General features: G+C 40.4%; 1 protein-coding gene across 2 annotated transcripts in view; it reads right to left on the bottom strand.

The window, feature by feature from the left end:
- The window catches only part of DPYD (dihydropyrimidine dehydrogenase), a 623,728-nt gene that overhangs the window by 554,662 nt on the left and 43,833 nt on the right, over positions 1-25,233 (bottom strand). For both annotated transcript variants that reach the window (XM_020801233.3, XM_072997958.2), the window contains exon 2: positions 8,320-8,430. In XM_020801233.3, the coding sequence (XP_020656892.3) occupies positions 8,320-8,430 (111 nt within the window). The remainder of the gene's footprint in view (positions 1-8,319; positions 8,431-25,233) is intronic.

Raw genomic sequence — 25,233 nt, 5'->3', positions numbered from 1 at the left:
TCTTAATGGAATGCCTTGCCAAGTCAAGACAGCTTGTCTTGTCTGAAATCAAGAAAGTGGTGAAATTCTTTCACATTCCTAGGTACTGCACAGCTTGATTTGGGGGGCATTTTGCCACATCTTAGTCTGTTCCTAGCAAGAAGTAGCTGAATTATCCTGATTACAGAGTACCATATCATCTCATTAACACAAGTAAAGGTGCTTCCAAATGAACACAATTTAAGGCGCTTCCACTAAGCAATAGTCCTGCCTCAGTCCTGCAATTCCCACAGGTATTCAGACATTTTTTTTCTCTTCTAGAGAGAACCACTCCATCATTCTTTACCACATCTTATCTCTTACAACAGAAGAGTCTTTAAGAAGAGAAAGTCAGAATACATGCACTATTGTGTACCGGTACCAGTAGGAGACATCTATCTGGAGGCACACTTATTTGTCTTTCTGGCTCTAATGATAGGCTATTATGGAGGCCAGTGGGAAGGAAACAGTCCCATTATTTCTCCCTGTCCTTCAATTAGAAAAGCTAGGCTTCAAATCAGAATCACTATCAGATCTTAAGAAATAAGCAGAAACCACAAGCCTAGCAAAGATAGTGAAGAATGTAAACACTGTCTCTCTGTGTTGTTTTTGATTTGCTTTGTTTTACTTCCTTTATTTCTATAATACCTTTTTGGTCATATGGCATGCAAAGTGATTCAAAAGAAGTTTAAAACATGCAAATCAAAAAACAATAAATTACAACATTTTAAAAAAATCTTTACTACATCTTCTTAAAAGCTTCTAAAATAATTTTGTGAATATTCGATTTACAGCTTGGTCCTCCGTACAGCATAATGTTCTGGATTACTTCACACCAAACCAAGATGCAGAAACATGCTTCCAAATAAATAGTAGCAACAGCAGAAAAACAGCCAGAGCTGACGCTTCCATGTTAACCTTTGTGTTTTTGACTTCTCTTCTTTTGTCTTTCTCCATTCTGTCTTTATTGTGGACAGTCGTCCAGGGAGCTTGTGTTTCCACTTAGCTCTGCCAGCTCTAGCAATCCTTCTAAGCCTCCCGCACCCACAGGGGAAAAACAACAGAATGTGCTCCAGAGTCTCCTGTTGCTATTAAGAGTTTGTGAGCTACTCAAAAAGCTCAGTCTTAATGTGGCAAGCAAGAAATTGAGAGTGAAGCACAAGCTTCTCTTGCAAGGTTTGCCACTTGTGAAAGAAAGAAAGTTGGGCATTACAAAGGTTGTCCCATCCAAACAAAGCATAAGAGACACCACATGATGTTGTGGTTATCTAGCGCTGCCCAAACACACTGGACAAACATGCGTACTTAAAAGCCTATGAAGATTTAGTAATGCAAAGACCTCTGTTTTGCAGCCCTGGAAGTATAGAAGCCGCACTTTTCCAATCATGATAGCAGTGCATGAAATGGGAGCTCTAGCTAGCGGCACTTTGGTTTACAGACTATAAAGGTTTTGCATACCTTAAAGATGTTGCAAAATGGTTATGACTTATAACTAGTCCTTAGTCCTCACTACTGTTGGAATACAGTCTTTGAAACACTTCCCAGATTGTAATTCATCATTGGGCTGAAAAGCATTTACCACTCCTGTCTTTTAACATTACTTAATTTTCACTGTGGCTAGTGCAAAAACAAGCTGCAAATGGCACTGGGAGTGTGGTTTCAAACTTCACCTCAGGTAGCAGTTAGTTGGATTTCTCCTCCCAATTCTTCAAACAAAGAACTGCCAGATCATCTTCATTTCCCCTCCCTTGCCCCCCATTGCCAAGGTTCCTATTTGGGAAAAAGTGGCAAGCTTCCATCAGAACATCAGGATTAAAATTCAGGCTACCTGTTAGGAGAAGCCAATTTATTTAATAAAGTTATTGAATTCCCCGTGCAGTGTAGTGGATAGAGTGATGGACTAGGACTCTGGAGAACAGGTTTCAAATCCCCACTTGGACATGGAAATTCACTGGGGGTGTGGAACTGGAGAAACCACTTCTTAAATATCTCAACTACCTTGAAAGTCCTATTAGGGTCACTGTAAGTCAGTTCCAACTTGATGACACAGAACACACACACACACACACACACACACACACACAAACACACACAATAAAGGTATTGCCTTCTTTTGCATTTGAATTGTGTAAGGACTATATGGCCTTTTCTAATTCTTTATTACTTTTCCTAGATTACTTTTTATACTACAGTTCCATCAATAGGCCACCTGGGATTGCTTTTAGGTTGGTCAAACACTTTTCAACTGCGGTTAAAATTATCCATAGTTTCTCTCACTTAAGGAGACACAGCAGGTTGCCGCTAAACCAAAATAGAAGCAAAATCTTCCAAACTCTTCTTCGTGGCAGTATCAGAAGACAAGAGGAAGGGGCTCTGCAATAGCCCAGAGGTGCCATTATTCTCTTTAACTTATTGTCTAAAACCCATTAACTCATTAATAAAGGTTTTCTACCTCCTATTGTCCAACGAGGCCTTAGAAATAGCAGAGAGAAGAAGGGAAGCAAAATGCAAGGGAGATAGGGAAAGTTACAGAAAATTGAATGCAGACTTCCAAAGAATAGCAAGGAGAGACAAGAGGGCCTTCTTAAATGAACAATGCAAAGAAATAGAGGAAAATAACAGAAAAGGAAAAACAAGAGATCTGTTCAGGAAAACTGGAGACATTAGAGGAACATTTTGCGCAAGGATGGACATGATAAAGGACAAAAATGGTAGAGACCTAACAGAAGCAGAAGACATCAAGAAGAGGTGGCAAGAATACACAGAAAAATTATATCAGAAAGATGTGGATATCCCGGACAACCCAGACAATGTAGTTGCTGACCTTGAGCCACACATCCTGGAGAGTGAAGTCAAGTGGGCCTTAGAAAGCCTGGCTAACAACAAGGCCAGTGGAGGTGATGGCATTCCAGTTGAACTATTTAAAATCTTGAAAGATGATGCTGTTAAGGTGCTACATGCAATATGCCAGCAAGTTTGGAAAACCCAACAGTGGCCAGAGGATTGGAAAAGATCAGTCTACATCCCAATCCCAAAGAAAGGCAGTGCCAAAGAATGCTCCAACTACCGTACAATTGCACTCATTTCACACGCTAGCAAGGTTATGCTCAAAATCCTCCAAGGTAGGCTTCAGCAGTATGTGGACCGAGAACTCCCAGAAGTACAAGCTGGATTCCGAAGAAGCAGAGGAACTAGAGACCAAATTGCTAACTTGCACTGGATTATGGAAAAAGCCAGAGCGTTCCAGAAAAATATCTACTTCTGCTTCATTGACTATGCAAAAGCCTTTGACTGTGTGGACCACAGCAAACTATGGCAAGTCCTTCAAGAAATGGGAGTGCCTGACCACCTTATCCATCTCCTGAGAAACCTATATGTGGGACAGGAAGCAACAGTTAGAATTGGATATGGAAAAACTGATTGGTTCAAAAATGGGAAAGGAGTACGACAAGGCTGTATATTGTCAGCTAGCTTATTTAACTTATATGCAGAATACATCATGCGGAAGGCTGGACTGGAGGAATCCCAAACCGGAATTAAGATTGCTGGAAGAAATATCAACAACCTCCGATATGCAGCTGATACCACTCTGATATCAGCAAGTGAGGAGGAATTAAAGGACCTTGTAATGAGAGTGAAAGAGGAGAGTGCAAAAAACGGTCTGAAACTCAACATCAAAAAAACTAAGATCATGGCCACTGGTCCCATCACCTCCTGGGAAATAGAAGGGGAATATATGGAGGCAGTGACGGATTTTATTTTCCTGGGCTCCATGATCACCGCAGATGGAGACAGCAGCCACGAAATTAAAAGACACCTGCTTCTTGGGAAAAAGGCGATGACAAATCTTGACAGCATCTTGAAAAGCAGAGACATCACCTTGCCAACAAAAGTCCGAATAGTCAAAGCTATGGTTTTTCCTGTCGTGATGTATGGAAGTGAGAGCTGGACCATAAAGAAAGCAGACCGCTGAAGAACTGATGCCTTTGAATTGTGGTGTTGGAGGAGGCTCTTGAGAATCCCCTGGACTGCAAGGAGAACAAACCTATCAATTCTGCAGGAAATCAACCCTGAGTGCTCCCTGGAAGGACAGATCCTGAAGCTGAGGCTCCAGTACTTTGGCCATCTCATGAAAAGAGAAGACTCCTTGGAAAAAACCTTGATATTAGGAAAGTGTGACGGCAAGAGGAGAAGGGGACGACAGAGGATGAGATGGCTGGACAGTGTCTGCGAAGCAACCAACATGAATTTGACACAACTCCGGGAGGCAGTGGAAGATAGGAGGGCCTGGCGTGCTCTGGTCCATGGGGTCACGAAGAGTCGGACACGACTAAACGACTAAACAACAACAACACCTCCTATTTCTGTTTCTCTCTTTAGCCTTCTATTGAAACTGTGTTGTGTGTAAGAGTCTGTGTATACACACTTATAGAGTGGCTAACAAAATAATCCAGAAAAACCTTGACTAAAGCTCTGTTTAAGTATCTATATCTGTATTATTAAAATGACTAACATATTTATATACAAACATTCAGCTTCTACTAAAAGTATCCAAGCAGAATTTTCTCAAAATTGTCATCCATGGTGGTATAGTGTTGCCTAGAAACAGTATACATTCCCATTCACCTAAACTGGAATCCTTGCAGCTAAAATCCTTTTCAGAGTCTATTACAAGATTGTCTTCTGTATTTTCACCTCCAAAGAACACAAAATCAAAACTTATAAATTCTGCAAAACAACCATCAGAAGGCAAGCTTCTTTACACTGCTAAAACAGACCAAAATCACTTGGGAGTTCATATATCTCTCTTCATATATGTAGCAGCTAGAACAAAGTTAAGTGAATAAAATTTCAGTTTATTTTGTGATTCAAGCTTTAAAAAGAAAAATAACCTTAAACATTACTATTCCTAACTGGATTTATCTAAATTTTTATAGTCAACTGTGAATTCAAACCTAGCGTATTAGTCGTTCAAGCTTTAATCTAAGCAGAGTCAATAAACACTTTCAACTATACATACAACCAAGAGAAATACAAACAACTTGGAAAGTGTAGCAGATAATCAAAAGAATTTAGTTTGTTCTTAAGGCTTTTGAACAAAATCCTCAGAGAGCATAAGAACCTGCAATTCCCATCGACTTCAGATGCAATATAAGTGGAAAACGAACAGGCAAGCAGAGCAAAAATCCCCCATCAAAAACTCACTTGCTTAGGAAGCCAGTTATGCCAGCAGCTTTTTACAAACATTGCCAGCTACGCAGTGTCAGCATCAGATTTTAGCATGTGTTACTCAATCTTTATTATAACACATTAATTACTTTTATTGGGGGCACACAGTCATCTTGAAAATGATTCTCTAGATCTAAGGGATTTTTTTTAAAAAAAAAATAACCTTGAATTTCACAAATGTCTCAACTTCAGTCAGTCTAAGCTGTCTCAACATGGCAAAACACCCTGTCAAAGATTTTCTAACTCCTGCACGAGTAGTTGTTTTTTTCAATTGTTTGGAAATTAATAAAAATTATATCTGAAAAAATATTTTCAAACCCCTGCATGAGATCTCCCCTACAAGACACCAAGTGCATTTTTTCTATATATTTTCCACAAGATACAAAAAAAAAAATCCATCTACTGTACAGGACAGGCTGAGCAAACACAAGGACACAAACGAACCCTTCAACCCTATTTCTTTTAATAGACTGGGCCAACAACACTTTACTCACTGCAATTTTTAACTTTGTGATTTACAAAAAATCAATCCTAAAAATGCAAAAAAACTCTTCAAGACCAGAAAAAACATCATCTCACAGCAACAGGAAAAATCCTTGGATTGGCTCGTTTACTGTATAATGGGAAAACAAGTCAGGACTATATCTCTAGTGATAAGTAAGAAATGAAAAGGAGCAGATGTATTTGCTCTAACACATACACATACAAAAATGCTACTTAAAAGACAATCCAGCAAATTATATAACCATGTACACACAAAGTACAGTATTTGAAAGGCAGTTCACCAAATTCCATAATCACTATAGTATTTTCTAAAGCATTTCCCACAAATGACGCAGTTGGTCCTTTAAAGTTTGAGAAAAAAATGAGAAAAAAGTGAAGCTCCAAACAGACATCAGTTCAAAGTGTCAAATGTCAAATTACTTCCCTTTGATAGCCTTTTATAAATTACACCAAATATTGGTGGAATAGTTGTGCATTTAAAAAGGCCAAGAATTCGTAGAAGTAGTTCTGCCTACATACATATCTCCAATTAGTGTTAAGCTAAAGTAGTAGTGGAGGGGGAGGGGGAGGAGAGAAATGTCTGCTACCATAAGTAAAAAATTTTGAGCAGCACTTTTGGTGCTAAAGTACACCAGGTATTTCACCAAAGAGGTAAAGCACTGAACTTACGAGGAATATAGCTACAATGTATTCGCGAAGGCTTTCACAGCCAGGATCTAATGGTTGTTGTGGGTTTTTCAGGCTCTTTGGCCATGTTCTGAAGGTTGTTCTTCCTAACGTTTCGCCAGTCTCTGTGGCCGGCATCTTCAGAGGACAGCAACCTGCTGTCCTCTGAAGATGCCGGCCACAGAGACTGGCGAAACATCAGGAAGAACAACCTTCAGAACACGGCCAAAGAGCCCGAAAAACCCACAACAAGCACAATATAGCTACATTTTAAAAAAAATATTACATTAATAAAAGGCTAAACCTGAAGCTTTCTGTGTGACATGCTGGTGTTTTAGCATGAGAATCTGTGCACATTGTTGCACACTCAAACATAACATCTTCAAATGTACATTCCCCACGGACATTTGAAAATGGCTCAGTGTCTCGCTCTCCCATCCACTCCCATCAAGCATGTTGCCATTCCAAAGGTGGCAATAGGAGTTACACACGTACACACATCTCCTGACGTTATATAGTGGTGGCTGAATCCATCTCTCACAGGGTCTTGGAAATGTTTGGAGAACATTTAAAATAATTCTAGGGTGTGCTTTATAACAAAAATTGAGCAAGTCGAAATATTAGGCACAATTGAACTGGATGTTTTTTGAGCTGGATGGAGCTTTGCCATTTGTATGACTTCTTTTCACATAGAATAAGAAATCTTCTACAGGTCTCCTTATCTGGAAGTACTCACGGTAAAACACTGAAAAGGAACAAATCAAAAATAATAATGGGACCTAAGACAGTAAAAGTAATAAACGTCACCCAAAGGTGGTTAGAGAGGGAAAGGGAGGCATAATCAGAGAAGTTTATCGTGGGAGCCAAAAAGAGAAGGAGCATAATTTAAACCAGGGATGGACAGAAGGTAGGTCTGGATTTATTGGTAGTTACTTCTCTAGGTGGTTTCTAACAGACTGGCAAGAATATTTTACACCTTATTGTTCAATGTCTGGTGCAACAAAAGGGCATTTCCGTCTATAAATATACTTCTTAAATGAAGAACATGTGAGGTAACCTGGAGTTTGTTCTTTCTTTGTTTGTATGGAAGGATTATATGAACCATTTAGTAGTGATAGTCAAATTCATGCATTTAGAATTCTTCAATTCTAAGTGAATAACTTTTATACCAGGCTCCAATTGGTAGATACCAATGATTCTAGTTTCTTTAAAAAAAAAGTAGTAGTACAGTCCACAAGCCATCATCTGGCCCACCTCCATTAAGCTGCTTTTGTATCTGAGCTCACCTTTTGAGGATATCATAATAATCAGGTTCACAATAAGGTTGAAGAACCTAAGCGGCAGCTTAAATCAGCAAGATATTGAACTACGGCTGAATTTATATTTCGTTCTTTGTCCTGAAAACTACAGATTGGGAATGACTGCATTGTGCTCATTCTTGCCCTCTTGCATTTGTCTTAATACAGGACTCAAAAAAACAGTCTCCTGCCAGATACAGTTGAGACTTCCATGTCCCATCATGTTACCTCTAATTTTCAGAGCTGCTGAGTGGAGCTCCGTCCCTCTCGCATGTATCTCCACACACACACACACCATGTGGGGTTCCATCGTGACTGGAACCAAGGAGCTGTCAACGATTGTTGTGGGTGTTTAGAGGAAGAGGAATTCTGTGTGGAGGGAGGAGGAGTCGCTTGTGCAGCTGCGCGCCTTAGACGGAACCTTGATATCCTATGTCATCCAAACCACTTCAGTGCGATGTTCAGATCAGGATCACAAACCACCCTTTGGACAATCAGGGATGTGATATCTGAATGAATCTTAGAAGTGAGACTTACTGGTGCACACTTAAAGAACTTCTCCATGACATAACAATTTTTTTCCAAAAACAAATGTGATACTTACTGAACAGTTTTTGTCTGCATTCCTTTTCCAGTGCTTTCTCTCATATCTCTTTGTTGCAGTTGAATTCAAAGATGCATGAGTTTGTTTGCGAGGGTTCAGAGCCAGGATATTCTGCAAATGAAGTGGAAAATATGTTTTCTTTTCAATAGTAAAAGTGGAAAGTTTTGAAAGAAACAACTGATCATTTTTGTTCACAATCATATCACCCTGCCACCATTTATAAAAAAAGAAGAAACCTGTGTAAGACAGACTTGCAATTACATGATTTTAATTTTGAAACAAAATGAACTTACCTAGTCTTTATTTTTATGTGCTATATGAGTACAGGATCTGAACATTAGATGTTTGCTCACCGTTTCAATTCACATACTTATACTATAGCAATTTCCTTTTTACTGCTGTGAATAAAATGTCCTCTGCTTTCAAGACCAGATGGTTTTGCAGCATGCTACAGATACAACATTGCCAGTAAAGAAATATTACTTCCTATATCACAGGAAAGGGCCAACTAGTTTGTAAATAAATAGCACCTGTAAATTGCTCCTGTCTCTTCTACCAACCTTTCCCAACTTGGTGGCCTCCAAGTTATCTTGGACAATTTCCATGTATCTGAATGCACGATGTTAGGAAAGACTGGTTCAGACAGCAACCTTCCAGAAGAACATTAATGAATAGTCTTACGTAGCAATCACACCAAAAAATCTAATAGCAACAACAAGGTCCTCCTTTTCTCTAAAGCAGCTCTTAAGAACCAAAAATCAAAAATGTCAATCCAAACAAGTGGTATGCAAAAACTATTCAGAATTGATTCCCTACAGTAAAGTTCTGACATTGGCTGAAATCCAGTAGTAAGTTGCAATCAGAGTAGGCTGATTGGATCAATGGAACTTACAGAAGGGTTGACTCACCAAATCTCCAATGATTCAGTAGGCCTACACTAGTTGTGACTTACTAGTGGATTACTGTACAGCCATTAAATGGAACAATACGATCATTTCGACATATCCATGGTTTCCCCCATGTCACATCCATTAATGACTACATCTAGTTGTATTTAGTTACTTTTTTTAAAAAAATGCTTCTCTTCAAAAGAGCACAGGATTTATTCATCTATAACTGCCAGGAGAATGTTTCCAAACTGTTTATTTGTAGCATAAAAGAAAGTGAACCTAATTCTAGTAACAAAAATCAAGTGTACCTACTGAACTGAAGAATAAGTATATTTATCATGGTGCAGCATTCATTTAACTGAATAAACAGTTAAACATAGGCATCCAACACTAAGATATGCTGTGGTTTACTGAATTTTATTTCAATGAATTTTAAATCCATCCCCATTAAAAATGGTTGCTTTTTAACCAGCTGAGACGCAGAGCTAAAAGCCATAATTTTAAAAGCCAATTAAAAACATGGATGTACACTCAGGCCTTACCTCCTGTCAACACTTGACTCTCTTTAATTCCTTACTATTTATTATTTACTATATTTTTGCACTGCATTTGTTACTGATTGTTTTGCAATGCTCTTGTGCCATTTTAATGTATATATGTTGTATTGGAAGTCGCCCAGAGTGGTAGAATATACCAGATGGGCGGGATATAAAGCAAGCAAGCAAGCAAGCAAGCAAGCAAGCAAGCAAGCAAGCAAGCAAGCAAATACATACATACATACATACATACATACATACATACATACATACATACATACGTACGTACGTACGTACGTATGTACGTACGTACGTACGTACGTACGTACATGCCTGCCTGCCTGCCTGCCTGCCTGCCTGCCTGCCTGCCTGCCTACCTACCTACCTACCTACCTACCTACCTACCTACCTACCTACCTACCTACCTACCTACCTACCTACCTACCTACCTACCTACCTACCTACCTACCTACATACATACATACATACATACATACATACATACATACATACATACATACATACATACATACATACATACTGGCATATAAACTCTGGCTTGTTTAAATCATGGTTTATCTTTATGGTTGTAAGCAGAACTCCAATTTGTCCCTTGCTGCATTTTTCCCCACAAACACTACCTTGGAAGGAGGAGCTGACAAAAAGGATAGGACCACAAATGAATATAGAAACAGATTAAAAAAGCTAAAAACAAACTGTGCTTTGTTTGCTCATCTTTAGAACAGTTTGTGGCTAAAGCAACAAGCCATAGCTTACATCAGTGGTTCTTAACCTTGGGTTACTCGGGTGTTTTTGGACTGCAACTCCCAGAAGCTTTCACCACCAGATGTGCTGGCTGGGGTTTCTGGGAGTTGCAGTTCAAAAACACCTGAGTAACCCAAGGTTAAGAACCACTGGCTTACATAAACCAAGCAGCACAGCTTGACATGCGGACAGGGTCAGCATCAAATGCTTAGTTAAATATTGACCAAATTATATGTAAAGCGGTACCCAGGTATTAAAATATTAACTTTTTAAAACAGGGGCTTAATGAATTACAGAAACTACTGAAACAAACTCTAAACCCTAGCATCTTTCAAGAATTTCAAAAAAATCACTATATCATATCCCATGAAGACTGCTTCTCTGCACTGCAAATGCAATTTAAAATGGCTACTACACAACCATTCAACTTTTGGCTCTGGCAGGGGTCTCTGACAACTCAATGAGAACTTTGTTGATAAAAAAGGATAAAGTCACCTCCAATGTTGTTTTTATTGTCTCTGCTGGTATGGTGAATAAAAACCCCTTCTCTTGGTGGTATTCTTCGTTATGTGTAGGTTTTTCCATTATGTCATCTGTTCTTTCTTTGAAGAGACCTTCCCCATTAAAGGGGAGGTCTTCTATTCTTGCCCTCGTATCCTTGGAAAGACCAGCCAAACACAACCAGGCAAAATGACTCAGAATCCCTGCCCTGACATGTTTTTTTGGTAGCATATTCAATTGAATATTGCACAGAGAGTGTTTGCTAGCGAGAGACATTGTTGCTTGGAGAAAAGTGACTGCTGGAACTATCTTTTTGTCTGGTAGACTGTTAATTAGATTTTATCCCAGAGAAACCTCTGGTATGCTCCTATGGCACCCTGATAATTTGGCAATCCTTATGCCTAGAGCTGCCATCAAGTGTATCCTCCTCTCTAATGCAGCCATCTTTTGATCATCTCCGTTAATCAGGGTGGTGTTACAATGCCCTCTGGTTTTTATCTGAGAGGCGTCTCTGATAATAGAGTTGGGTTGGGGGTGTTTAAGAAGGAACGCTGTTTCGTTGTCATAGATCTTTTATAGATTTCCCTAATGTGCACATTTTCTCTGTGGGCACACACGCAAAACAGCACATCCAGATGCACATTTATTCACACACAACTGCAGCCTGTAGTTATATAATCCTTCCCACCACTTTAGGATTGTTTCACCTCAAAGTACTTCAGCTATCACTGCCACCATTATAGCCACAGATCTTATGTGTGAAGAGAGGTTAATTACCTGCAACCATGGTTCTTTGAGTGGTCCTCTGTGAATCCACACAAATGGGATTACTGCGCCTGCGCAGGGCTTCTTGGAATATTCTAGAGCTTTAAAACATGTTAGTAGGACGTTGCCCCGTGGTGCAAATGCTCCGCCCGTCCATTGCCTCAGTTCCAAATGTCCACCACTGTCAAAACCTCTGACCCCCATAAAGCTCAAGACAACAAGTGACGGACAGCATGGAGGCTGGGCAGAATGTATGGATTCACAGAGGGGCACTTGAAGAACCATGGTTACAGGTAAGTAAACTCTCTTGCTTCTTCGTGGCCTCTGTGAATCCACACAAATGGGTGACTAGCAAGCTCACTTACCAGAAGGAGGGCCATCACACCAACAATGAAGTCAGCACAGCTCTTCCGAAACTTGCTTCCTTTTTGGCCCTGACATTGAGACAATAGTGTGTTACAAACGTCGAGGGTGTAGACCAAGTGGCTGCTCAACAGATGTCAGAAACTTTAACACCACACAACAAAGCTGTAGACATTGCCATTGCTCTAGTGGAGTGTGCCTTCAGCACCTCTGGTGGAGTCTTGCCTGCCAATTCATAAGCCACTGTAATGGTCGAGACAATCGACTTTGAGAGTGTCTGTGAGGAGGCAGGAGAACCTTTTCGTGGGCCATGAAAACAGACAAAAAATCTGAGAGAAACATGGAAGTCCTTGCTTCTGGAAAGATAAAATGCCAGGGCACGGTGAACATCAAGGGAGTGGAGCATGTGCTCAACAGCAAAAGATGGATTGGGAAAGAACATTGGGAGAATCAAAGGTTGATTGACATGGAAATCAGAGATCACTTTGGGGAGGAACGACACATCTGGATAACAGAACCTTATCAGGGAAAAATTGAATACATGGGTCATTGGCTCAAAGAGCAGCCAGTTCACTTGCTCGGCGTGCAGATGTTATCACTACAAGGAACAAAGTTTTAATGGAAAGGAGTTTGAGGTTTGCAGAAGCTGTAGGCTCAAACGGAGGGTGAGCAAATGCACGAAGGACAACCTGAAGAGACCACTGGGAAAGTGGAGGTCGAACAGGTGGATGCACAATTCTCACTCCTCTTAAAAATCTCTTTAACGTGGTATGAGAGAATAAATGGGAAGCTTCAGATCCTTCAGGCTGGTAAGAAACTATTGCAGAAATATAGACTTTTAACATCGATGGCAAATCTGACCCTCGTCCTGAGTGATTAGAGAAGGTTGAAGTGGTAACCTGAGATATTTGGGGGGCATGGTCCTGAGAGTGGTGAACCATGGTTGACGGGGCCACCACAGTGCTATTAATGTGGCACTTCGATCCAGTTGACGGATCCTGATTATTGGCCTTTGGATGAGTGGAATGGGTGGAAGCAGGTAAAGCAGTGCGTCTTCCCAATTCCCTCTCCCTCTCCCTCTCCCTCCCTCCCTCCCTCCTTCCCTCCCTCTCTCTCTCTCTCTCTTATATAAAATTTCCTTTTTTCTCTCTTTTTAAGTCATGCCATCCTGGTAATATCTCGTTTAGAATTTAATGGCTATAATTGTATTTTTTGTGATTTTATGCATGTTATATTGATGTGTTTTTATCGATGTAAGCCGCCCCGAATGGACATCGTCTAGAGGGGCGGGGTAAAAATCTAATAAATAAATAAATAAATACCTAGGTTGTTGAATGGCATACAAGTGAGCTGTCTTGGGAATTTTATGCAAGGTCTCCATGACATCATCTGGTCTTTTTGTTGAAGAGACCTGCACCATCAAAGGGTAGATCTAACATCATCTGTGATCCCTGAAGATCTTAACCACGCATGGAAGCGCAATGGAAGAAACTAATGATCTTGAAGTGGTGTCAGCAGTGTGACAAGATACCAGCCGTTGTTGTTTGGCTAGCGCAGTGGCTTCAACATTTGTATTGAGGGCTGTAGCTCTAACGTCCTCAGGGGCAGCTCGGAGGATAGGCAGAATTTTATTCCACAGCTGCCTCAGGTAGGCACCCATGGCGGCCTGATAATTGGAGACCCTCATAATGAAAGATGCCAGTGAGTATAAACGTTGTCCTAGGACATCTACTTTTCTTCCTTCTTTATTAATGGGAGTCACCAGGGAACGGTTGCCTGCTCTTGACTGGTTTGATTGGACGATAATGGAGTTAGGTGGTGGATATTTTAACATAAATGTTGTATCAGTGCCGTGAGTGTGATAATGGTTCTCCACTTTCCTGGGAATCTGCTGAGATGTTGAAGGTTTGTCCCATGACTCCTTGACGAGGTTCATCACAGCCGGGATAAATGTCAAACTTATTGGTGGTGATTTTTCTTGATTAATGTCCTCAAAAATTAAATCAGGTTTTGGTGGAGCTGATTGCTCAATGTTTAATTCCAATGATTTGTCCATTCTTAAAATGAGTTGTGCATAAGAAGTATGGCAATGGTGGGTGCACATATGCACCATCGGAATCTGGCATTGGAATATGTGATGAAAATTCTTCAGATGAATCAGAAGGAGAATCTTGGTCTGAAATTGATGACACTGAGGGCTGATTAGAAACAGAAAGAATTGGTGATGGTGAACAATGGCAATGCTTTGAAGCTGAAACCATAGGAGCAGTGACATGATAAGTAGGACGTAACGCAGGCATGGAGACCTCCTGTTGTGAAGTCTGTATGGAAGATTGCTTAGATCGAGTTGATTCCGAATGAGTTGACTTATGTCGAGCTGGGCCTTGACCATGGCGAGGTACCTCACTAATAGGCACACTGTGCTTGGATTTTTTTCAACTTCGATACCAATGCAATGGGCTCAATGCTGACTTGGCGTCAACCCCGGATGGGAGATGGTGACGGAGAGGGTGATGAATGAGACGGGCCATAGACATAACGAGCTTGTTTGTGGTATTGATGGTAGTCCGAAATGCCAGCCTGGTCAATTTACTGGTATTGATACCGATGGTAGTCACTGTAACAGTCGACATCATAAAGTGGTTGTTCATACCCATGAATCTCATGACGTCAAGAGGGACGAGGAATGAATATCACCTCTCGGTACTGTGGTGGAGGGGAGATGTGGTGTTGTTTTGTAGTTCTCTTTCTTGGAGGGGATTGCGAGATCAACGCATCCAAGTTTGAGAGATGTACAATGTTTGCCCGCCCAGTTGACACAGGGCTGGAATGGGCCGAGGCCGGGTCGGATGGAATATCCACCTCTGAATGGCCGTGACTGGGTGACAAGCTCAGGATGGAAACCGATGCTTGAGCCTGAACAAGGATGCTGGATTGTTCCGCTTCAGAGGCAGAGCCTCAGTCTGGAGGGTCTCTCAAACATTCCTCCAAAATTGGAGACAGAAGGGATAACTGCACAACTGGGGGTTCCCTGGGTTGATGTGGCTTAGGGGTATGTTTGGTTTTCTTATTTTTAGTCTTTTCCTTTTCTTTCTTATCTTTTCCAGATTTTTTTTGGCCAGAATGGAAGAAGTCTTCAATATCAACGTCAATGTCGATACCGACGGAGATTTCGATTTGGAGGACTTCGAAGGAGCTCTCAGTGACATCATGGAAACCACCGGGATAGAGGACTCAGAGCAAGTTGTTGGAATTGGGATGAGCTCCATAGTGGGGCTAGTTGGCAGACTGGCTGGTGCCAATGATATCTCCCACAAGTGGGATCTGAGGCGATGGAGTCATTGTTTAAGAGCTGGTTTCAGCAGCTTTTTACACTCAGTACAGTTTTGTGTTTGGTGGCTCTCATCCGAGCAAAATAGGCAGCAGTCATGGCCATAGGAGAATGGGATTTTACTGGCACACGAGACACACCATTTGAAAGGGCCTGAGGAGGCCACAAAAAAGGGCAGGAAGGAGTGAATGGGAGGGAAGAATAAAGAAATTAACTCACGGCGAAACGTCCTAAATAAAAGGCTTGAATGAATCTGTACAGCAGAAGAGTAGTCGTAATCAGTCCAGAATTAAGAATACGGTAATAATCAAGGAGAATAATCAGAAGTGTGATAGGTCCGTTAGGCAGAAGAATGGTTGTAAAAAGTCCAATTTTTCAGAATACCACACTGTAATGAATTAATAGTGATCAGAAGCTCGATTAAGCCGTTAGACGAAAGAATGGTCGTAAACAGTCCAAGATTCCAGAATACCATAATAATAATGATAAGTCTATTCAAAGAAGTCCGATTTTAGCAGCAGCTAAAAGGAACTGGAACTGAACTTGGACGTGGTGGCGCTGCGGGCTAAACCGCAGAAGCCTGTGCTGCAGGGTCAGAAGACCAGCAGTCGTAAGATCGAATCCACGCAACGGAGTGAGTGTCCGTCGCTTGTCCCAGCTCCCGCCAACCTAGCGGTTCGAAAGCATGCAAATGCAAGTAGGTAAATAGGGACCACCTCGGTGGGAAGGTAACAGCGTTCCGTGTCTAAGTCGCACTGGCCATGTGACCACGGAAGATTGTCTTCAGACAAAACGCTGGCTCTATGGCTTGGAAATGGGGATGAGCACCACCCCCTAGAGTCGAACACGAGTGGACAAAAATTGTCAAGGGGAACCTTTACCTTTAAAAGGAACTGAGGTAATGGGCGAGCTGAGCATGCACACCATGGGGCAATGTCCTAACATGTTTTTTAAGCTCTAGAATATTCCAACAAGTCCTGCGTAGGCACAGTAAACCCATTTGTGTGGATTCACAGAGGCCATGAAGAAGAATGGTTATGTCTGAGGACATGAGAAATGGGAATTTGAATTAAAGCATGGGCGATACTGAGAACTGAACCTACCCTTACTCATCCATTTCCTTCCCAAATTGCTTTTCCCATCTATTCTTATAAGTTCATGAGGCGAAAAGTAACAGCTTTCAGTAGAAAAATAGTTGGAGAGAAGCAGCACCGGGCGTGAATGAGGCTGGTTCAACCCCCAGCTCTCAATCTTGCCAGCCCATGCAGTGCTTTAAATTGTCCCAATCTTAATTTAGAGAAGTTTGCCCAAATATTATGCTACCATAATGCCTAATTTGGTCCTGTGCCACAGAATATAAAACTCCTTGCATGAACTGGGAAGCACAGTTATAAAGCAGAATAGTCCAGATCCAAGTAGAACTTTGCAGAATCCAGACATGAGGCCAGCTGCTAAAATACACAGATGGTATCTAGAGACTAGTCTTACAGGCTATTTTTATAATAGTTAGAATGCATCAACTTTATATTTTATAAATCTTTAATGTAGCATTTGCTAAACATACTAAATACTGGTAAACTCTGTCGCATTTGAACTAAATAATATATTTCTAATGTACCCAAGCAGATGTACTCCTTTGAGAACAACACCATTTATTTTGTTGTTCTTTTCTAACTTGGAAGAAACTTAATGCTTACCATTCTTGGAATTTTGTTAAGAAGGTTCCACATCAAATTGCTGCCGAAATCTAAGAGGAGTTCACAGCACAGCAACCCAGAAGAATCTGAAACCCTACTGGCTGCTACTGAAATATAAATTCCATCATCCTAAAGTACTGTACTGAACGTGCTGGCTAGGGTTGATGGGAACCACTGTGGGATCACACATTACCTACTCCTGATTTGGAGCATTTGAACCACTGAATCAGAAAACCCTTTTATTGTGAAGGTAAGTCTTCAGAACTCATACACTATTAGCAGGGCTTGGAAATTTTTTTTAAATGTCTCATCAGTCAGTCAAAAATTTCACCAGTCAGCATGACCAGACTATAGCCTTACAATTTATGTCAACAAATTTAATGTAGGCACTTGTTCACTTTTATTTGTATGGAACAATGCATACAAACCCCAAATAAACTGTATTACATACATGGTATTCACCCATGTCTTCTTAGTAGAAAATGCACTGCTGTCAGAGGTGTTGCACTTGTGTCCTTGAACACGCGTGGTAGTTTTAACACTGAAATACTGTACAGTGGTGCCTCGCTTAACAAGTGCACCGTTTAACGATGAATCCACATAGCGACGCGTTTTTTGCGATCGCTAATGCGATTGCATTGCGATGTTTTAGGTCAGTGGTTCTTAACCTTTTTGAAAGAAACGCCCCCTTGAGCCATTGAGGAAGTTATCATCGCCCCCTCCCCGCGGTGATTGATTATTTATTTATTTATTTATTTATTTATTTATTTATTTATTTATTTATTTATTTATTTATTTATTTATTTATTTATTTATTTATTTAAGAGGCTTAAATCCAATGACCCCTGAAAACAAAATTAAATTCCAAGAAAATGAAATGCCCCCCAAAAAGTAACATTTAATGATTTAGTTGCAACTGAATTTTAAGACGCAAAAAGAAATATAAAAAGGGCATAAAAACAAATGCAGGAACTAAAGATTTCAAGACAAAAAGTCTGAAACTAAATTAAAATGGGAGGAAAATATATATATTCATGCACACTGTAAAAAGGCTGCAGCCATCTTCACAGGTTTGGTTTGCTCCAGCGCCCCCCTACCGCCCCCTTCTGCTCCAGCGCCCCCACACCGCCCCTTTTCGTTCTACCGCCCCCCTGAAAAATGAAATCGCCCCCTGGGGGGCATTATCGCCCACGTTAAGAACCACTGTTTTAGGTGGCAAAACATCGCATTGCGATGATCGGTAAGCGTTTTGCTTACCGATCTTTGCATTGCGATGTTTAGAAAACAGCTGATTGGCGGTTCCAAAATGGCCACCGGGTGCAGAAAATGGCTGCCCGCAGCGTTTTTGCGCCCTGCCCTCGCTTACCGAGGCGGCAAAAATGGCGGCCGGATGGGGAATCTTCGCTTACCCGTGAGTTTTCCCCCATACGAACGCATTAAACGGAGTTTAATACATTCCTATGGGGTTTTACGTTCCGTATAGCGATGTTTCTGGATAGTGACGTTAATCCTGGAACGGATTAACGTCGCTATCCGGGGCACCACTGTACCATTTATCGATGGCTTTAGTAGGGTTAAACTGTGGTAGTGGAGGTCCATTTAGATTCACCATCATAAGGTCATCTAAGCTTTCAGTCTCTAAACATGATCTGAATTTATTTTTGATCACATTCATCTGGCTGAAACCCCTTTCACAGCTAACTGTAGAAACTGGTAGAACAGAGGCAATTTTAAGGAGCTTCAGAAGAACAGGAAACCTACCCACCTGGTGGTTCATCTACCCTCAGACTTGGCTTGCTTTATTACCTGCATGCCTGTGGGGTCATGAAGCTTGTATTTTTAATGCCTATCTTTTGAATGTCTCCAGCAAAAATAAAACTGAAAGCAAAAGCGCATAGCCTCTTAAGGATCCATGGTTCCCACCCACCCCAGGATGTGTCCTCATTCAGTTGAAATTGGGAGCAGGAAATCTCCATATTCTCCAGCATGGGACTACCCTACATTCTCCTGCACAGCTATATCTCTATGTGCCGCTCGAACTCTCTTCCCGCAAGAAGAGAGCAGTTTTCGTTTTGCAATGGGAGTGGGTGGGGAGGGGAGGACTGCAGGCTTAGAGAGAGAGAGAGAGAGAGAGGTGGAGGGGAAAGAGGCAGGGAGGGAAGGAGCTGTGCCTCGTCAAGCAGCATTTTTCACTCATCACAGACAAGTGGACGAGTGCATTTTTCAAGCCCTGACTAATAGAATAACAACATACAGCTGCTATATTTGACAAGCATTTTCCCAGTCACTGTGATGGTGATGTATATTATATAACAAGGGTAGGCACCATGCACACATACTTCAGCAAAGGCTTTCAAACATCTTTGCCCCCACCAACATCAACAGAATTCCAGAATTTTTTTTTTAAAAAATTTAAAATAAAATTAAAAGGAATAACGAAAATAAATAAATAAATAAAAAAGAGCCCCCTTGTGCCCTACAGTATGTGAGGGCAAATTTTCTATATTTTGAAGGGACCCTGAGAGCTCCTCTACTCCTATTTGTATGGACATCAGGAAGAAGAAGAATCTATACATCTCTTCATGTCCCTTGCTGTATGCACCCTTTGGACTTATGAAGGCAGTCTACCCCTGCTCTATACGGAGTCGTAGAGAGAATCATGGACATTGCCCTCACCCTTGCTGTACTCTCACGTGAAATTACTGCCAGAGGAAGCTGCAAAAAGTAGAGACAAATAGTATATATTTCCTTTACGCCAATAGTGACTGAAAGAGCAAAACATTGCTTTTTCTGCATAGGAGTGAATGGCTGCCATTTATTGTACAGTAAAAAGGTGCAATTGGTAATACCGGTAGGGGCCAAACTATACGTACAAACAGCATGGTATTAGAAAGGGGAATTTCTCGGGAGCTAAAAAACATTTTGTTATATCAGGAACATGTCATACCTTTCGCAGTTTGTAAATTTACTTTTTGTCTTGTGATTAGTTATTGAGACGTAAAAACAGGCTCTATTTGCTAATACAATTACTCAGAAAAAAAATTTCTGGCTAGAATGATCACATATCAGGAACACTAACAAGGTTTCAGTTTCCGTTTGCAACATACAGTTTGGCCTCAAATTGGAAACTAAATATTCTCCCCAGATCTCTAGTCATCGAAAACAAAGCCTGCTTCTGTCCATTTCACACCACCCCAGAAAGTGTTCCTTAGTCATGACTGTGTGGGCCTGAACAGTGAAGAATTATTTTAGTGTAACTGTTTGCACATTCATATTAGAACAACACTATTGAAAGATCCCAAGCAGGTAATGTGAGTGCATAGTCAATGCTGTGGCGTCTTCATTTAAAAGACTCAGGGAGACAAAGATGGGAAAGACATTTTTCTGACTGAGAGGATGGAGAGCTGATAATAATAAAAGACACCAACCTGAATGGACAGCGTCTGAGCTGGTACAAAAGCAGCTTCCTACATTACACTGGTATTCCGCTCGTCCTCCACAATACTCAGAGCACAGAACTACAACAGCCTTGAGAGACTAAGCAGGTTGGTTAACCTGCCCATGGATATGAAAAGACACTCATAGTGTTTCCAGATGTAGCTTTTATTGCTTAGTGGCCTTGCTTCATTCACTGAAATTTACAGGGCATCCAAAAAAACATCATATTCCACTGGTGACTTTTCTGTATTTTCCCACTAGTTCTTCCATACGTCAGAAATTCACAAAGGATAGAAATACAAAATTGTTGCACCGTATCATTTTAATCTGCAGCACTAGGAAATATCCATCTGGACACATCTTCAGTAAGCCTTGCTTTTGATCAGGGGGATGAGCAATCAGGTTTTACAGTCAAACTTGGGATCCAGGCTGGGATTAAAAAATAGAGCTACCTACACCTATTGACAGAAATTTATATAAGTGGGGAGGGGTGAAAAGAAGAGAAGGAATTAGGGTTGTTGTTGTTATTGTTTTGGTATGTCTCCTATACCTTTATAACTACATGACAGGGAGAAATGAAATTAATGGTCCTTGGAAGCAGAGTTTTATTCAAAAATCTTAATTTCCACAGAAGTACATATGGAAAAAGACACTCCCAGAGTATGTACTGGCAATTTGGCAGAAATTTAGTAATGGCAGTACATTTAAGTGCGTAAACAGTCAAGGATGCAAAGCAGATATCCAACATGGTCTTTCTTGTCACTTCATATTTTGTCACTGTCATTTACCAATAGGTTGCCAACTAGAGATGAAGCAGGAAATACAAGCTAAGAACACCATATTTCCGAGATCACAGAGGAAAGAACTTCACTGAAGTCAAAATAACACCACTAAACATTTCTGAAGATTAATATTCAGTTTGCAGTAATCATTTCAGAAATTATTTAAAGGAAGTCTATTGCTTTGTTTGTCTCACCTTTCCATCACTTGTATATACTGCTGCACTCACTTGATGCACAAGATTTGGAAAGGGACGTACTCAGGTCACAGCATATTCCAGAAAGTTTACGGCTAAAAGTGTACATATTGATGTATTCTCAGGTGAGAGTACTCAGGATTCAGGATTACAGCCTTTACAAAGCCATTTGTGCTGAGGCTCCAAAAATGGCCACCCATTTGAACTGGGCTCCTCCACTCTGTAAGGTGACCAATGAAGGGGGGCTGCCTAACCAAAAAAGAGGGCAAAGGGAAGCAGACTTGAATAAAATCTGCATATGCTAATGTATATAAATAGAACCAAGTTCTGAAATAGCTTCTATAATTTAAATAAAAACACAAGATACTTTCCCATAGTGAAGAACACTTGCAAGTGGGAAACATGTGGTCTGCAACTCCTATATCATATTCAGGAATCCAAATACAGCCCCAATACCCCTGGAATCCCCAGAAACTCTCACACCCAATTTATAAAATAAACTATTTTGGATCAAAAAGTCCTCTTGTGCCTTCTGGGGGGATGGGGAAAAATTTTGCCACGTTTTGAGGGGCTTGGCTTCCAACATCCCCGCCCATGGTTTGTGGGAAAAATGTCACCATAGGTGTGGCTTTTACAGGGTTGTTGTAGGGTTTTTTTGTTGTTGTTGTTGTTGTTAAACAATTAATTTGTGGATGTGCATTGTAGGAGCACATATAGTGCCCAAAGATCAGGGGTGAACATTTGAAGCTCCAGACCTTTGAAGACTGATGCATTTTTATTCAGCACCACCTCAGTACTAAATAAATCTCCCGTGTTATAGTCTTAAAAAAAAAATCAAATGGCTTTCATTCCCTGTTTAGCAATTAAAAATACTATACATCAGCTGCAGTTGAACACACTATCCAGTCTCCATTGCAATCTGTCTAATCAGACTCCTCCCCACTAAAAAAACTTAAGCTAAAATTCTGCCTCTCTTCCACATTATAGGTTTATGATTGCTTTAAAATATGATTGCTTTAAAATTGTGGATTGATTTTACATTGTAAAATGTTTTGTATGCTTCTGAGTGTGTCATCAGGAAGTCAAAGCCTTGCAGACTAGAATTCCATTAAGCCATACGCAATCTTACAAAAATACTATCCTGACATTGTGACACATTTAATGTAAAGCAGCTCCAATTAAAACTTTAGAAAAGTCAAACAAAAAACCTTGAAAAGATTCTCTGGCAGAAGATGTTGGCCTTCTCCAGTCAGTCTAAGCACCTGACTCTGGAACCGGCTTTGTTTCATACATCATAATTTCCTCATTTTGAGTCCTGACTTGTACTAGGTGACTTTCGAAAGAAAAACAATGATCAATTAAAAAGGAAGAGACATATATTTAAGACTAGGAAAACTGTCCATGTGTAGAATATCAGGAGGAGGACACTGTAACTATGGCTGTATGTATGCCCCAATCCTGCAGCAGCATCACAAAATATGGTGGTGGGCAGAAATTAGCTTCTGTTTCAATAGCCCTCACAACTTTCTAGTCCTTATCATAGAAAATGTACATTTGAAAATATGTGAGCTGGGGTGTCTAGCAAAACCTCAAAAGCCAGAAAAACTGTTTTTAGGATTGGAGAGGCGCAACATACTTCCTTTACTCATTTTGCACTGCAGGTTCTCATCAGGACATTCCCCGGACTGTAAACTGGCCAACTGGTGTTCAAACCCTTGTATATACTGTTTCCTGAAATTATTTATTAGGCATTTTTAAGGTCAAGTTCTCACAAAGTGATGCACAAAGAAAACAGAGAGAACAAAACATTAAGCAGAACAGACAGATCAGGAGAAACAGTTTTACCTTTAATTCACTTAGGACTATTGGAAATGTTTAGTTGTGACTCACAGCTTACACACAATCCTGCCTATTTTTAAAAGCAGCCATCAGAATATTCATTTATCAAATTAAAACTGATTTTAAAAATCATCTTTACTATATCAATGTTACAAGAATTACCAACTGACAATTGACAGCTTCATTTCAAAAGGGAGGAATCAATAAATTTAAATTAGAATGAGTGGACTAATGGTTCAGAACACTGTCATGGTCACACGTCATCACTGCAAATACAGCTCCCAATCCAAAGGAGGTTAGTCAAAGTTCAGCCCTGTGAAAATTAATGCAATTTAATTATGCCATTGTCTTATTTCATTGATTTCAATGGGCCTTAATTAACTTTTTCCAGATTTACTATAGTCCTACTCTTGATCTGAAAGCAACATCTAACTGGAATATCCTGATTTTGGTCTGTCCTTGTGAGTTAAACGAGACAGGGGCTGAAATCCTGTTGTGGAACTCTGCCCGCACAATGAGGCAGGCATCAGCAGTAGGAACAGACTGCAGCTCATTAAAGGGTTCCTTTTTTAATTTTGGGATGCACACAGCTCATACACATTGTGACAAAGCTACCTGCATCAGCAATCTGCCACTGCTGAGAACATCATTCCCACTGCACTGGGAGTTCCCACCCAACAGAATTTCAACCAATAAAAAAAATTATCCCTGCCACAAGAGAGTGAGATATTTTTGTTAGTGGTCTAGGAGACATTCTCTGCACTTTTCAGACTGCATTCTTCATATTTTTGTTAAAAATGCACCAAATGAGGGTATGAGCTATTCATCGTGTTATTTTATGCTTGTTCTTTGTATGAGGACCTAGTTCTGTATAAATACCGTATTTTTCCATTTATAAAACGACCCAAAGTATAAGACGACCCTCCCTTCTAGAAAAAGCAGGGATCAAAGGGCTCCCTTTTTGCTAAGCCCCGTGCCTTGGCAAAAGGCAAGGAAAGTGGCTGCCAAAGTGACTGCCGCTTTTCCTTGCCTTTTGAGAAGGCATGGAGCTTAGCAAAAAGGAAGGGAGCAACGCCTCCCCTTTTCCATTTATTTAAGGAAAAAGTGTCATTTTATACATGGAAAAATATGGTACATTTTTGTGCAAAATTAAGGAGACACAGTAAAAAAAACCACTGGATGTCTCAGTCTCACGTTGGCCATAAAATCTCTTGCAGGTGTTCAAATTTCCTCCAAAGGTTTCCTTCTTGTGATAAGAGAGTCTGTCTTAATGCCAATGAAAGTTAAAACAGGTGGCATCTTAGCAACACAGTGAAAATTCCTCACATCCTTAAAGATTTATTTATTTGAACTATTTTACCATTTTGATCTAAGAAACATATCATTATAGACATAACACATTTATTCTTTCAGATGTAATGTGCCAAAATTAATTGGTGGGTAGTTGAATTCGAACTCAGAAACATCATTATTGAACTGATAAAGTTATTCTTTCACTCTTGGAACTGCTGATGATACAAAAAGAATTATCCATCCTATCTATGGTTCTGTTCGCTGCATATTTTCAACCAACATCCTTCACAAATCTATGACATCCTTAAATTTTAAATCAGCCTTTCCATGGCTGGTGCTTTAGGTTGCACTTTTTCTCCCATAATCCAACACAATGATGCCTGGTGATGATGAAAACTAGACTCTAATTTATCTAAAAAAAGACCTCATTGGAAAAAGCCACTTCAAAGTATCATATTTATAGATGCTTACAAACAGAATATTTGCTAGTAATGTGCACCAAGCAGTTAGTAATTCAGCA

This window comes from Pogona vitticeps, chromosome 4 (assembly GCF_051106095.1).
Source record: "Pogona vitticeps strain Pit_001003342236 chromosome 4, PviZW2.1, whole genome shotgun sequence".
NCBI lineage: Eukaryota > Metazoa > Chordata > Lepidosauria > Squamata > Agamidae > Pogona > Pogona vitticeps.
The sequence above is the reverse complement of the archived record's forward strand: the minus strand, read 5'-3'. Positions and strand labels throughout refer to the sequence as shown.